A 13,216-nucleotide genomic window follows, 5' to 3' on the forward strand; every position below is an offset into this window, starting at 1 on the left:
TTGATTCTTGCTAGTATAGTGTGTTGTCATACAGAAAATAAACTCACCCCTGAGGCACCTGTACCCCCCCCCCCCCGAGGCACCTGTCCTGTAACTCACCCTGAGGCACCTGTACCTCCACCTGAGGCACCTGTCCTGTAACTCACCCTGAGGCACCTGTACCTCCACCTGAGGCACCTGTCCTGTAACTCACCCCTGAGGCACCTGTACCTCCCCCCTGAGGCACCTGTCCTGTAACTCACCCCTGAGACACCTGTACCTCCCCCCTGAGGTACCAATACCTCCCCCCTGAGGCACCTGTAACCCCCCCCCCCCCCCCCCCCCCCCGAGATACCAATACCTCCTCCCTGAGGCACCTGTCCTGAAACTCACCCCTGAGGCACCTGTCCTGTACCTCCCCCCTGAGGCACCTGTACCTCCCCCCTGAGGCACCTGCCCTGTACCTCCCCCCTGAGGCACCTGTCCTGTACCTCCCCCCTGAGGCACCTGTACCTCCCCAGTGGTATGGTTGTTCCTCAGAACATGATGTATGGCGGCTGTGAGCAGCACTACAATGCCCAGCACCAGGGACAGGTGGATGCTATTGGCTCAGGTGTAATTCTCCGGCTCACCATTGGCGGCAGCACTGACATGAGCGCGGTACAGGCTACACACGCTGACACTGGGGGCGCGGTGCACGCCGGGATGTGTGGTCCTCGGGCGCGGTGCACGCCGGGATGTGTGGTCCTCGGGCGCGGTGCACGCCGGGATGTGTGGTCCTCGGGCGCGGTGCACGCCGGGATGTGTGGTCCTCGGGCGCGGTGCACGCCGGGATGTGTGGTCCTCCCGCGCTCCTATAGACATGGAGACGGGGGATTGCGGAGACCAGTCTTCCGGAGTAATGGAGGGAGACACGGGGAGAGCTCGGTCACACAGGTAACACCTCCACCGGGACCTCCTAGTCCCCCCTCTCCTGTCAGTGTAGTGTCCCCCCCTCCTCCTGTCAGTGTATTCCCCCCCCCTCTCCCTCCTGTCAGTGTATCCCCCCCTCTCCCTCCTGTCAGTGTAGTGTCCCCCCTCTCTCCCTCCTGTCAGTGTAGTGTCCCCCCCTCTCTCCCTCCTGTCAGTGTAGTGTCCCCCCTCTCTCCCTCCTGTCAGTGTAGTGTCCCCCCCTCTCTCCCTCCTGTCAGTGTAGTGTCCCCCCCTCTCTCCCTCCTGTCAGTATAGTGTCCCCCCCTCTCTCCCTCCTGTCAGTGTAGTGTCCCCCCTCTCTCCCTCCTGTCAGTGTAGTGTCCCCCCCTCCTCCTGTCAGTATGGTGTCCCCCCTCCTCCTGTCAGTGTAGTGTCCCCCCCTCCTCCTGTCAGTGTAGTGTCCCCCCCTCCTCCTGTCAGTGTATTCCCCCCCCCTCTCCCTCCTGTCAGTGTAGTGTCCCCCCTCTCTCCCTCCTGTCAGTGTAGTGTCCCCCCTCTCTCCCTCCTGTCAGTGTAGTGTCCCCCCTCTCTCCCTCCTGTCAGTGTAGTGTCCCCCCTCTCTCCTGTCAGTGTAGTGTCCCCCCCTCTCTCCCTCCTGTCAGTGTAGTGTCCCCCCTCTCTCCCTCCTGTCAGTGTAGTGTCCCCCCTCTCTCCCTCCTGTCAGTGTAGTGTCCCCCCTCTCTCCCTCCTGTCAGTGTAGTGTCCCCCCCTCTCTCTCTCCCTCCTGTCAGTGTAGTGTCCCCCCCTCTCTCTCTCCCTCCTGTCAGTGTAGTGTCCCCCCTCTCTCCCTCCTGTCAGTGTAGTGTCCCCCCTCTCTCCCTCCTGTCAGTGTAGTGTCCCCCCTCTCTCCCTCCTGTCAGTGTAGTGTCCCCCCTCTCTCCCTCCTGTCAGTGTAGTGTCCCCCCTCTCTCCCTCCTGTCAGTGTAGTGTCCCCCCCTCTCTCCCTCCTGTCAGTGTAGTGTCCCCCCCCTCTCTCCCTCCTGTCAGTGTAGTGTCCCCCCCTCTCTCCCTCCTGTCAATGTAGTGTCCCCCCTCTCTCCCTCCTGTCAGTGTAGTGTCCCCCTCCTGTCAGTATAGTGTCCCCCCTCTCCTGTCAGTGTAGTGCCCCCTCTCCTCCTGTCAGTATAGTGTCCCCCCTCTCCCTCCCTCCTTTCAGTATAGTGTCCCCCCTCTCCTCCTGTCAGTATAGTGTCCCCCCCTCTCCTCCTGTCAGTATAGTGTCCCCCCCTCTCCTCCTGTCAGTATAGTGTCCCCCCCTCTCCTCCTGTCAGTATAGTGTCCCCCCCTCTCCTCCTGTCAGTATAGTGTCCTCCCCTCTCCTCCTGTCAGTATAGTGTCCCCCCCTCTCCTCCTGTCAGTATAGTGTCCTCCCCTCTCCTCCTGTCAGTATAGTGTCCCCCCCTCTCCTCCTGTCAGTATAGTGTCCCCCCCTCTCCTCCTGTCAGTATAGTGTCCCCCCCCTCTCCTCCTGTCAGTATAGTGTCCCCCCCCTCTCCTCCTGTCAGTATAGTGTCCCCCCTCTCCTCCTGTCAGTATAGTGTCCCCCCTCTCCTCCTGTCAGTATAGTGTCCCCCCTCTCCTCCTGTCAGTATAGTGTCCCCCCTCTCCTCCTGTCAGTATAGTGTCCCCCCTCTCCTCCTGTCAGTATAGTGTCCCCCCTCTCCTCCTGTCAGTATAGTGTCCCCCCTCTCCTCCTGTCAGTATAGTGTCCCCCCTCTCCTCCTGTCAGTATAGTGTCCCCCCTCTCCTCCTGTCAGTATAGTGTCCCCCCTCTCCTCCTGTCAGTATAGTGTCCCCCCTCTCCTCCTGTCAGTATAGTGTCCCCCCTCTCCTCCTGTCAGTATAGTGTCCCCCCTCTCCTCCTGTCAGTATAGTGTCCCCCCTCTCCTCCTGTCAGTATAGTGTCCCCCCTCTCCTCCTGTCAGTATAGTGTCCCCCCTCTCCTCCTGTCAGTATAGTGTCCCCCCTCTCCTCCTGTCAGTATAGTGTCCCCCCCTCTCCTCCTGTCAGTATAGTGTCCCCCCCTCTCCTCCTGTCAGTATAGTGTCCCCCCCTCTCCTCCTGTCAGTATAGTGTCCCCCCCTCTCCTCCTGTCAGTATAGTGTCCCCCCCTCTCCTCCTGTCAGTATAGTGTCCCCCCCTCTCCTCCTGTCAGTATAGTGTCCCCCCCTCTCCTCCTGTCAGTATAGTGTCCCCCCTCTCCTCCTGTCAGTATAGTGTCCCCCCTCTCCTCCTGTCAGTATAGTGTCCCCCCCTCCTCCTGTCAGTATAGTGTCCCCCCTCTCCTCCTGTCAGTATAGTGTCCCCCCTCTCCTCCTGTCAGTATAGTGTCCCCCCTCTCCTCCTGTCAGTATAGTGTCCCCCCTCTCCTCCTGTCAGTATAGTGTCCCCCCTCTCTTCCTGTCAGTATAGTGTCCCCCCTCTCCCTCCCTCCTGTCAGTATAGTGTCCCCCCTCTCCTCCTGTCAGTATAGTGTCCGTCCCCCTCCTCCTGTCAGTATAGTGTCCGCCCCCCTCCTCCTGTCAGTATAGTGTCCCCCCCTACTCCTGTCAGTATAGTGTCCCCCCTCTCCCTCCCTCCTGTCAGTATAGTGTCCCCCCCTCCTCCTGTCAGTATAGTGTCCCCCCCTCTCCCTCCCTCCTGTCAGTATAGTGTCCCCCCTCCTCCTGTCAGTATAGTGTCCCCCCCCCTTCCTGTCAGTATAGTGTCCCCCCCCCTTCCTGTCAGTATAGTGTCCCCCCCTTCCTGTCAGTATAGTGTCCCCCCCTTCCTGTCAGTATAGTGTCCCCCCCTTCCTGTCAGTATAGTGTCCCCCCCTCCTCCTGTCAGTATAGTGTCCCCCCCTCCTCCTGTCAGTATAGTGTCCCCCCCTCCTCCTGTCAGTATAGTGTCCCCCCCTCCTCCTGTCAGTATAGTGTCCCCCCCTCCTCCTGTCAGTATAGTGTCCCCCCCTCCTCCTGTCAGTATAGTGTCCCCCCCTCCTCCTGTCAGTATAGTGTCCCCCCTCCTCCTGTCAGTATAGTGTCCCCCCCCCTCTCTAATTATTCATCCATGCTGATTTTGGTCCAATTTCTAGGTGGACACGCATGGTAACATATGACAATGGGGACAAATAGTGACCTTTTGGTGTTGACACTGACTCACGCCAGCTGGCCAGATGTTACGGATAAGGCTTCCCCAGGCCGAGTATTATTATCTCTTAGCTGCAGACAGGGTCTCCCTATATTTGGCACACTGTCTGGTGGGGGAGGTGTGTGTGTGTGTGTGTGTGAGCCTCCCTCACTCCAACATGGACCCCTCAGGGACTGAGTGTTACTTTGGAGCAGTGATATCTGCTCGCTCCAGCTTCTTCCCTATACGCAGGTACAGAGTGCTCAGGTATAGCGGGTAGAGGGGTAATAGCGGTGTACGATGGGACGGTGCAGGAATAGCGATGTGTACGATGGGACGGTGCAGGAATAGCGGTGTGTACGATGGGACGGTGCAGGAATAGCGGTGTGTACGATGGGACGGTGCAGGAATAGCGGTGTGTACGATGGGACGGTGCAGGAATAGCGGTGTGTACGATGGGACGGTGCAGGAATAGCGATGTGTACGATGGGGTGGAGCAGGAATAGCGGTGTGTACGATGGGGTGGAGCTGGAATAGCGGTGTGTACGATGGGGCGGTGCAGTAAAGCAGTGTACGATGGGGTGGTGCAGTAATAGCGGTGTATGATGAGATGGTGCAGTAAAGCGGTGTATGATGGGGTGGTGCAGTAAAGCAGTGTATGATGGGGTGGTGCAGTAAAGCAGTGTATGATGGGGTGGTGCAGGAATAGCGGTGTATGATGAGATGGTGCAGTAAAGCGGTGTATGATGGGGTGGTGCAGTAAAGCAGTGTATGATGGGGTGGTGCAGTAAAGCAGTGTATGATGGGGTGGTGCAGGAATAACGGTGTATGATGGGGTGGTGCAGGAATAACGGTGTATGATGGGGTGGTGCAGTAATAGGAGTGTACGATGGAGTGGTGCTGTAATTGCGGTGTATGATGGGTTGGTGCAGTAAAGCGGTGTATGATGAGGTGGTGCAGGAATAGCGGTGTGTACGATAAGGTGGTGCAGTAATAGCGGTGTGATGGGGCGGTGCAGTAAAGCGGTGTATGATGGGGTGGTGCAGTAAAGCGGTGTATGATGGGGTGGTGCGGTAATAGCGTTGTGTACGATAAGGTGGTGCAGTAATAGCGGTGTATGATGGGGTGGTGCAGGAATAGCGGTGTATGATGAGGTGGTGCAGGAATAGCGGTGTATGATGGGGTGGTGCAGGAATAGCGGTGTATGATGAGGTGGTGCAGGAATAGCGGTGTATGATGGGGTGGTGCAGGAATAGCGGTGTGTACGATGGGGTGGTGCAGTAATAGCGGTGTATGATGGGGTGGTGCAGTAATAGCGGTGTATGATGGGGTGGTGCAGTAATTGCGGTGTACGATAAGGTGATGCAGTAATAGCGTTGTGTACGGAGCACCAATACAAATGTCTTTCTCTCACTAGTGACAGTGGGGATGATTCCCTGGATACTCTGCTCACCCGCCTGCCCCTCACTCCATCTCTGTCACCCCGTAAGCGAACCACCAGTCAGAGCAAGACCGAGCCGCCATTACTGCGAACAAGCAACAGAACCATCTATACGGCTGGTCGCCCGCCCTGGTACAATGAGTCCGGCACGCCATTTAAGGAGGCTTTCGTCATAGGTGAGAGTAACACCCCGCCCCCTGTGTTGTCCTGTGCACGCCCCGCCCCCCTGTGTTGTCCTGTGCACGCCCCGCCCCCCTGTGTTGTCCTGTGCACGCCCCGCCCCCTGTGTTGTCCTGTGCACGCCCCGCCCCCCTGTGTTGTCCTGTGCACGCCCCGCTCCCTGTGTTGTCCTGTGCACGCCCCGCCCCCCTGTGTTGTCCTGTGCACGCCCCGCCCCCCTGTGTTGTCCTGTGCACGCCCCGCCCCCCTGTGTTGTCCTGTGCACGCCCCGCCCCCCTGTGTTGTCCTGTGCACGCCCCGCCCCCCTGTGTTGTCCTGTGCACGCCCCGCCCCCCTGTGTTGTCCTGTGCACGCCCCGCCCCCCTGTGTTGTCCTGTGCACGCCCCGCCCCCCTGTGTTGTCCTGTGCACGCCCCGCCCCCCTGTGTTGTCCTGTGCACGCCCCGCCCCCCTGTGTTGTCCTGTGCACGCCCCGCCCCCCTGTGTTGTCCTGTGCACGCCCCCCCCCCTGTGTTGTCCTGTGCACGCCCCCCCCCCCTGTGTTGTCCTGTGCACGCCCCGCCCCCTTTGTTGTCCCTCCCATTGCACACTGTGCCCCTGTATTCGACTATGTATAACACCCTGCATCTTCTGTCCTGCCACCCGGTTTACCCCTGTATTAGGCCATGTGTAACGCCCGGCGTACCCCTGTATTAGACCATGTTTAACGCCCGGCGTACCCCTGTATTAGACCATGTGTAACGCCCCGTGTACCCCTGTATTAGACCATGTGTAACGCCCCGTGTACCCCTGTGTTAGGTCTATGTGGCGGCAGTGCTTCCGGGAAGACCACTGTTGCAAATAAAATTATTGAAGCTCTGGATGTGCCGTGGGTCGTCCTCCTGTCCATGGACTGCTTCTATAAGGTATGTGTGTGATACTGTGCCCCCATATTCCTCCTGATCACCAGCCTGTGCCCCCCTATACCTCCTGATCACCAGCCTGTGCCCCTTATACCTCCTGATCCCCAGCCTGTGCCCCCCTATACCTCCTGATCACCAGCCTGTGCCCCCCTATACCTCCTGATCCCCAACCTGTGCCCCCCTATACCTCCTGATCACCAGCTTGTGCCCCCCTATACCTCCTGATCACCAGCCTGTTCCCCCCTATACCTCCTGATCCCCAGCCTGTGCCCCCCTATACCTCCTGATCACCAGCCTGTGCCCCCCTATACCTCCTGATCCCCAGCCTGTGCCCCCTATACCTCCTGATCCCCAGCCTGTGCCCCCCTATACCTCCTGATCCCCAGCCTGTGCCCCCCTATACCTCCTGATCCCCAGCCTGTGCCCCCCTATACCTCCTCCGCCTGATCACCAGCCTATGCCCCCATATACCTCCTGATCACCAGCCTGTGCCCCCCTATACCTCCTGATCACCAGCCTATGCCCCCCTATACCTCCTGATCACCACCTGTGCCCCCATATACCTCCTGATCACCAGCCTGTGCCCCCATATACCTCCTGATCACCAGCCTGTGCCCCCATATACCTCCTGATCACCAGCCTGTGCCCCCTATACCTCCTGTTCACCAGCCTGTGCCCCCTATACCTCCTGATCACCAGCCTGTGCCCCCCTATACCTCCTGATCACCAGCCTGAGCCCCCATATACCTCCTGATCACCAGCCTATGCCCCCATATACCTCCTGATCACCAGCCTGTGCCCCCATATACCTCCTGATCACCAGCCTGTGCCCCCTATACCTCCTGTGCCCCCATATACCTCCTGATCACCAGCCTGTGCCCCCATATACCTCCTGATCACCAGCCTGTGCCCCCATATACCTCCTGATCACCAGCCTGTGCCCCCATATACCTCCTGATCACCAGCCTGTGCCCCCATATACCTCCTGATCACCAGCCTGTGCCCCCATATACCTCCTGATCACCAGCCTGTGCCCCCATATACCTCCTGATCACCAGCCTGTGCCCCCATATACCTCCTGATCACCAGCCTGTGCCCCCATATACCTTCTGATCACCAGCCTGTGCCCCCATATACCTTCTGATCACCAGCCTGTGCCCCCATATACCTCCTGATCACCAGCCTATGCCCCATATACCTCCTGATCACCAGCCTGTGCCCCCTATACCTCCTGATCACCAGCCTGTGCCCCCCTATACCTCCTCCGCCTGATCACCAGCCTGTGCCCCCTATACCTCCTGATCACCAGCCTGTGCCCCCTATACCTCCTGATCACCAGCCTGTGCCCCCATATACCTCCTGATCACCAGTCTGTGCCCCCATATACCTCCTGATCACCAGCCTGTGCCCCCATATACCTCCTGATCACCAGCCTGTGCCCCCCTATACCTCCTGATCCCCAGCCTGTGCCCCCCCTATACCTCCTGATCCCCAGCCTGTGCCCCCCTATACCTCCTCCGCCTGATCACCAGCCTGTGCCCCCTATACCTCCTGATCACCAGCCTGTGCCCCCCTATACCTCCTGATCACCAGCCTGTGCCCCCATATACCTCCTGATCACCAGCCTGTGCCCCCATATACCTCCTGATCACCAGCCTGTGCCCCATATACCTCCTGATCACCAGCCTGTGCCCCCATATACCTTCTGATCACCAGCCTATGCCCCCATATACCTCCTGATCACCAGCCTGTGCCCCCCCTATACCTCCTGATCACCAGCCTGTGCCCCCCTATACCTCCTGATCACCAGCCTGTGCCCCCCTATACCTCCTGATCACCAGCCTGTGCCCCCTATACCTCCTGATCACCAGCCTGTGCCCCCATATACCTTCCTGATCACCAGCCTGTGCCCCCCTATACCTCCTGATCAGCAGCCTGTGCCCCTTATACCTCCGGATCAGCAGCCTGTGCCCCCCTATACCTCCTCCACCTAATCACCAGCCTGTGCCCCCCTATACCTCCTGATCACCAGCCTGTGCCCCCTTATACCTCCTGATCACCAGCCTGTGCCCCCCTATACCTCCTGATCACCAGCCTGAGCCCCCCTATACCTCCTGATCACCAGCCTGTGCCCCCCTATACCTCCTGATCACCAGCCTGTGCCCCCCTATACCTCCTGATCACCAGCCTGTGCCCCCCTATACCTCCTGATCACCAGCCTGTGCCCCCCTATACCTCCTGATCACCAGCCTGAGCCCCCCTATACCTCCTGATCACCAGCCTGTGCCCCCTATACCTCCTGATCACCAGCCTGTGCCCCCCTATACCTCCTGATCACCAGCCTGTGCCCCCCTATACCTCCTGATCACCAGCCTGTGCCCCCCTATACCTCCTGATCACCAGCCTGTGCCCCCCTATACCTCCTGATCACCAGCCTGTGCCCCCCTATACCTCTTGATCACCAGCCTGTGCCCCCCTATACCTCCTGATCACCAGCCTGTGCCCCCATATACCTCCTGATCACCAGCCTGTGCCCCCCTATACCTCCTGATCACCAGCCTGTGCCCCCCTATACCTCCTGATCACCAGCCTGTGCCCCCCTATACCTCCTGATCACCAGCCTGTGCCCCCCTATACCTCCTGATCACCAGCCTGTGCCCCCCTATACCTCCTGATCACCAGCCTGTGCCCCCCTATACCTCCTGATCACCAGCCTGTGCCCCCCTATACCTCCTGATCACCAGCCTGTGCCCCCCTATACCTCCTGATCACCAGCCTGTGCCCCCCTATACCTCCTGATCACCAGCCTGTGCCCCCCTATACCTCCTGATCACCAGCCTGTGCCCCCCTATACCTCCTGATCACCAGCCTGTGCCCCCCTATACCTCCTGATCACCAGCCTGTGCCCCCCTATACCTCCTGATCACCAGCCTGTGCCCCCCTATACCTCCTGATCACCAGCCTGTGCCCCCCTATACCTCCTGATCACCAGCCTGTGCCCCCCTATACCTCCTGATCACCAGCCTGTGCCCCCCTATACCTCCTGATCACCAGCCTGTGCCCCCCTATACCTCCTGATCACCAGCCTGTGCCCCCCTATACCTCCTGATCACCAGCCTGTGCCCCCCTATACCTCCTGATCACCAGCCTGTGCCCCCCTATACCTCCTGATCACCAGCCTGTGCCCCCCTATACCTCCTGATCACCAGCCTGTGCCCCCCTATACCTCCTGATCACCAGCCTGTGCCCCCCTATACCTCCTGATCACCAGCCTGTGCCCCCCTATACCTCCTGATCACCAGCCTGTGCCCCCCTATACCTCCTGATCACCAGCCTGTGCCCCCCTATACCTCCTGATCACCAGCCTGTGCCCCCCTATACCTCCTGATCACCAGCCTGTGCCCCCTATACCTCCTGATCACCAGCCTGTGCCCCCCTATACCCCCTGATCACCAGCCTGTGCCCCCCTATACCCCCTGATCACCAGCCTGTGCCCCCCTATACCTCCTGATCACCAGCCTGTGCCCCCCTATACCTCCTGATCACCAGCCTGTGCCCCCCTATACCTCCTGATCACCAGCCTGTGCCCCCCTATACCTCCTGATCACCAGCCTGTGCCCCCCTAGACCTCCTGATCACCAGCCTGTGCCCCCCTAGACCTCCTGATCACCAGCCTGTGCCCCCCCTAGACCTCCTGATCACCAGCCTGTGCCCTCCTATACCTACGCTGCCTGATCCCCAGCCTGTGCCCCCCTAGACCTCCTGATCACCAGCCTGTGCCCTCCTATACCTACGCTGCCTGATCCCCAGCCTGTGCTCCTCTATACCTCCTCCACCTGATCACCAGCCTGTGCCCCTCTATACCTGTAACTCTTTCACTAACATAAAACCACATGAAATACTAATTATCAACATATAATGTCTGACCTGTCCTCTGCTTGTGTTCTGTACTACAATAACCCTTTGCTTTCAGAAAACAACAAGAGATAATCAGTGGTCACAATCAGGGTCTGCCTGGTAGCCATTACTGAAATAAGACAAAATGGCAGCAGGTCATGTGACACACTGTTACCATAGACTATGACTGATGCACTGGGAAATTCATATATAGAATATCCCAACTTTGTTTTCATTTTATGACCCATGTCCACTATTTTGTGGGACTGTCACTGTTATAAATGAGAATGGAGAGTTCTGTGTGCGGGTGATGCACCCAGCCAGAGGTGGGTGGTTATGGATGTGGAACCCACCCGCAAACATTGTTAGAAAGGTAAATGACCCTGTACCAGGTAATACAAGGGGCCTTTTTTCATTTCCTGATTAATGTATTTGATGGTTACATCCGTGATGATTTTCTGGATACATCCGTTACACATTCATTCCTTTCAATATTGTCAAGGTAATAAGAAAAACTTTCTCTTTCGTCCAGTCCGGTGACACAGCTCACGATGGGATGTAGGAGGGTCCTCCAGGAGCCAGGCACCTATGCTTCAATTCTTTTGGGAGCAGGCTCCTCCCCTCTGCATCCCACAATGCATCAGTTAGTTTTAGGTGCCCACAGGAGTGGGTGCTATGCGCTGGAGCTGCAGTACTTTCTTTGGATTTTTTATAGCTAGTTAGGTTTTTATTATTTTATTAATGTACTAGCTTAGAGCAGGTTTTCCAGTTGTTACTTCACTAAAGTTTCTACACACTGAGAGCGCAGCAGAGGCTTCGCGTCCTGTCAGCTCTCTGTGCGCAGAGGGAAACTTTGTATTCCCTCTGCACAGCGCTTCACCTCTCATCAAAAGAGGTGTTCCTGGGCCCAGGGGTGTCCTAACCGGCTCCTTACAGAAGGGGATCTTGGGGGACAGACACCCCCGTGATGGCGGCTGCCATCTTGGACGGGCTTAAAGACAGACATCCCACCAGGGAGTTGATGTCTTTTACAGGAGTCCGGGCGCCTTTTGCCTATGCTGCGGAGCTTACAGAGTGGATTTACACAGACTTCAGCCTCTCCTGGAAAGCGCTTCCCTCGCAGACAATACAGCACAAGATAAGTATACTGATACATTGCTCTGTGCGGGGGATCTGAGGGGAACATCAACGGCACCAGACCAGCAACATCCACCGGCCAATTAACTGCACATCTTTCCCCCTTGAGAACTCGACAGACAGATACAGCCGGCACGGAACATCTCCCCGTAGCCTCCGCACGCACGGAGGACTGGATCACTACCGCTCCATACTACAGCTGAGTACACGCGCACTCCGGTAAGGAGTTACCAGCGAAGGAGCCTGTGTACTTCAGCTTACAATCGGTGTGCTGACCGCTGCTGGAGCTGTACAGCTGACACTGCGGAACGATTTGCTCAATACGCACAGTGAGCTTGTGGGAGACGGTGCTACCAAGCACCACCAGACATTTACTTCTGGGGAGTGAGTAGGAGATCCGCTTGCCCACTTCTAATTCAACTCGGGATTTCACCCACCATTGCCCATACCCCATCTGTGCCATTTGGGAGTAAAAAAAACCTACAAATTGCAGGACTCTAAACATCAGTCCAACAACTTATACATTTTTGTTCTTTGCATGCATGCAAGATATTGTTTTATGCTTTTGTGATTTGTGTATTGTTGTAGTGTACAGAAGGCGCCCATTGGTTCTTTTTCTTCGCATTGCTCTGTGCGGTGCCTGACATTTTGCATTTTGTTTATTAGCATGACTGAAGGGGGCACTTCTGCTGCAATGGAGGAGGGAGCGCTGGACATGTTTATTTACTGTAATAAATGTGATGCTAAATTTACATGTGAACAGGGGATTTGTGCCCTTCATGTGACTGTCCCCAGTGGGTCGCAGGTAGGGTGGCCAATCCCGGGATCGGAGGGATCCCGGGATTTGGCCTCCAAAATGCCGGGATTTCAATCCCGGGATTGGAGATTCCAATTTCGGGATTAGACTGCACATGTGCAGTCTAATGCCGGGCAGCGTCTGAGCACCCGCTTCTCCCATACCCGGCGTGCGGCCTGCGCAGCGTGATGAGGTCAGCTGTCACGCTGCGCAGGCCACACAGCGGAGCCGCCCACACTCCCAGCAACCCGGCTTATCAGCACACGCCCGCCCACCCGCCAAGCTACGCGACCACCCGAACAGCTACCCAGCCACCCAGCTGAAGCTGCCCACCCGCCCAGCTGAAGCTGCCCAGCTGAAGCTGCCCACCCGCCCAGCGGACATACGTGCAGCCCACCCGGCTCCCAGCAATATCTGCACGCTCACCCAGCACCCGCAAATGTAAGTTCTGTGAATGTGCAGGGTGGCCGGGGCGTTTTTTTTTTCAAATTAGGGAAGCCAATCCCGGGAATCCCGGGATTGAGCATTTTTCAATCCCGAATCCCAGGATCGAAAAAATGCCCCGGGATTGGCTTCCCTAGTCGCAGGCCCTGAGGTCTGAGCTAGCTGAACCAGCCTGGGCTGTGGCGTTAGGCAGGTCTATGAATGCCTTAACAGAGGCTTTAAATAGGCACGGTTGTTAGGGTCTCCTGGCCATATCCCTTCTTCTCAGACTTCTGGGGGGTCGGTTACCCCGGCTCAGGGGGACCCCATTTTGTTGCAAGCTATGCAGGACACTGCTCAGGGGGTTCATAAGATGACT

At 57.5% G+C, this 13,216-nt stretch overlaps 1 protein-coding gene across 3 annotated transcripts in view; it reads left to right on the forward strand.

The window, feature by feature from the left end:
• The first annotated feature begins 765 nt into the window (after nt 1-765).
• LOC146064933 (uridine-cytidine kinase-like 1) overlaps nt 766-13,216 on the forward strand; it is a 69,980-nt gene continuing 57,529 nt past the window's right edge. The window contains exons 1-4 of one of the 3 annotated variants that reach the window (XM_083178974.1): nt 811-915; nt 4,028-4,137; nt 5,480-5,679; nt 6,481-6,587. In XM_083178974.1, coding sequence (XP_083035100.1) covers nt 4,109-4,137; nt 5,480-5,679; nt 6,481-6,587 — 336 coding nt within the window. In that variant the 5' untranslated portion in view covers nt 811-915; nt 4,028-4,108. Of the gene's footprint in view, nt 916-4,027; nt 4,138-4,202; nt 4,315-5,479; nt 5,680-6,480; nt 6,588-13,216 lie in introns of those variants that run through there. The other 2 variants (XM_083178972.1, XM_083178973.1) reach the window with 2 other exon arrangements.

The sequence above is a fragment of the Crinia signifera genome, chromosome 3 (genome assembly GCF_055691185.1).
Source record: "Crinia signifera chromosome 3, ASM5569118v1, whole genome shotgun sequence".
Lineage (NCBI taxonomy): Eukaryota > Metazoa > Chordata > Amphibia > Anura > Myobatrachidae > Crinia > Crinia signifera.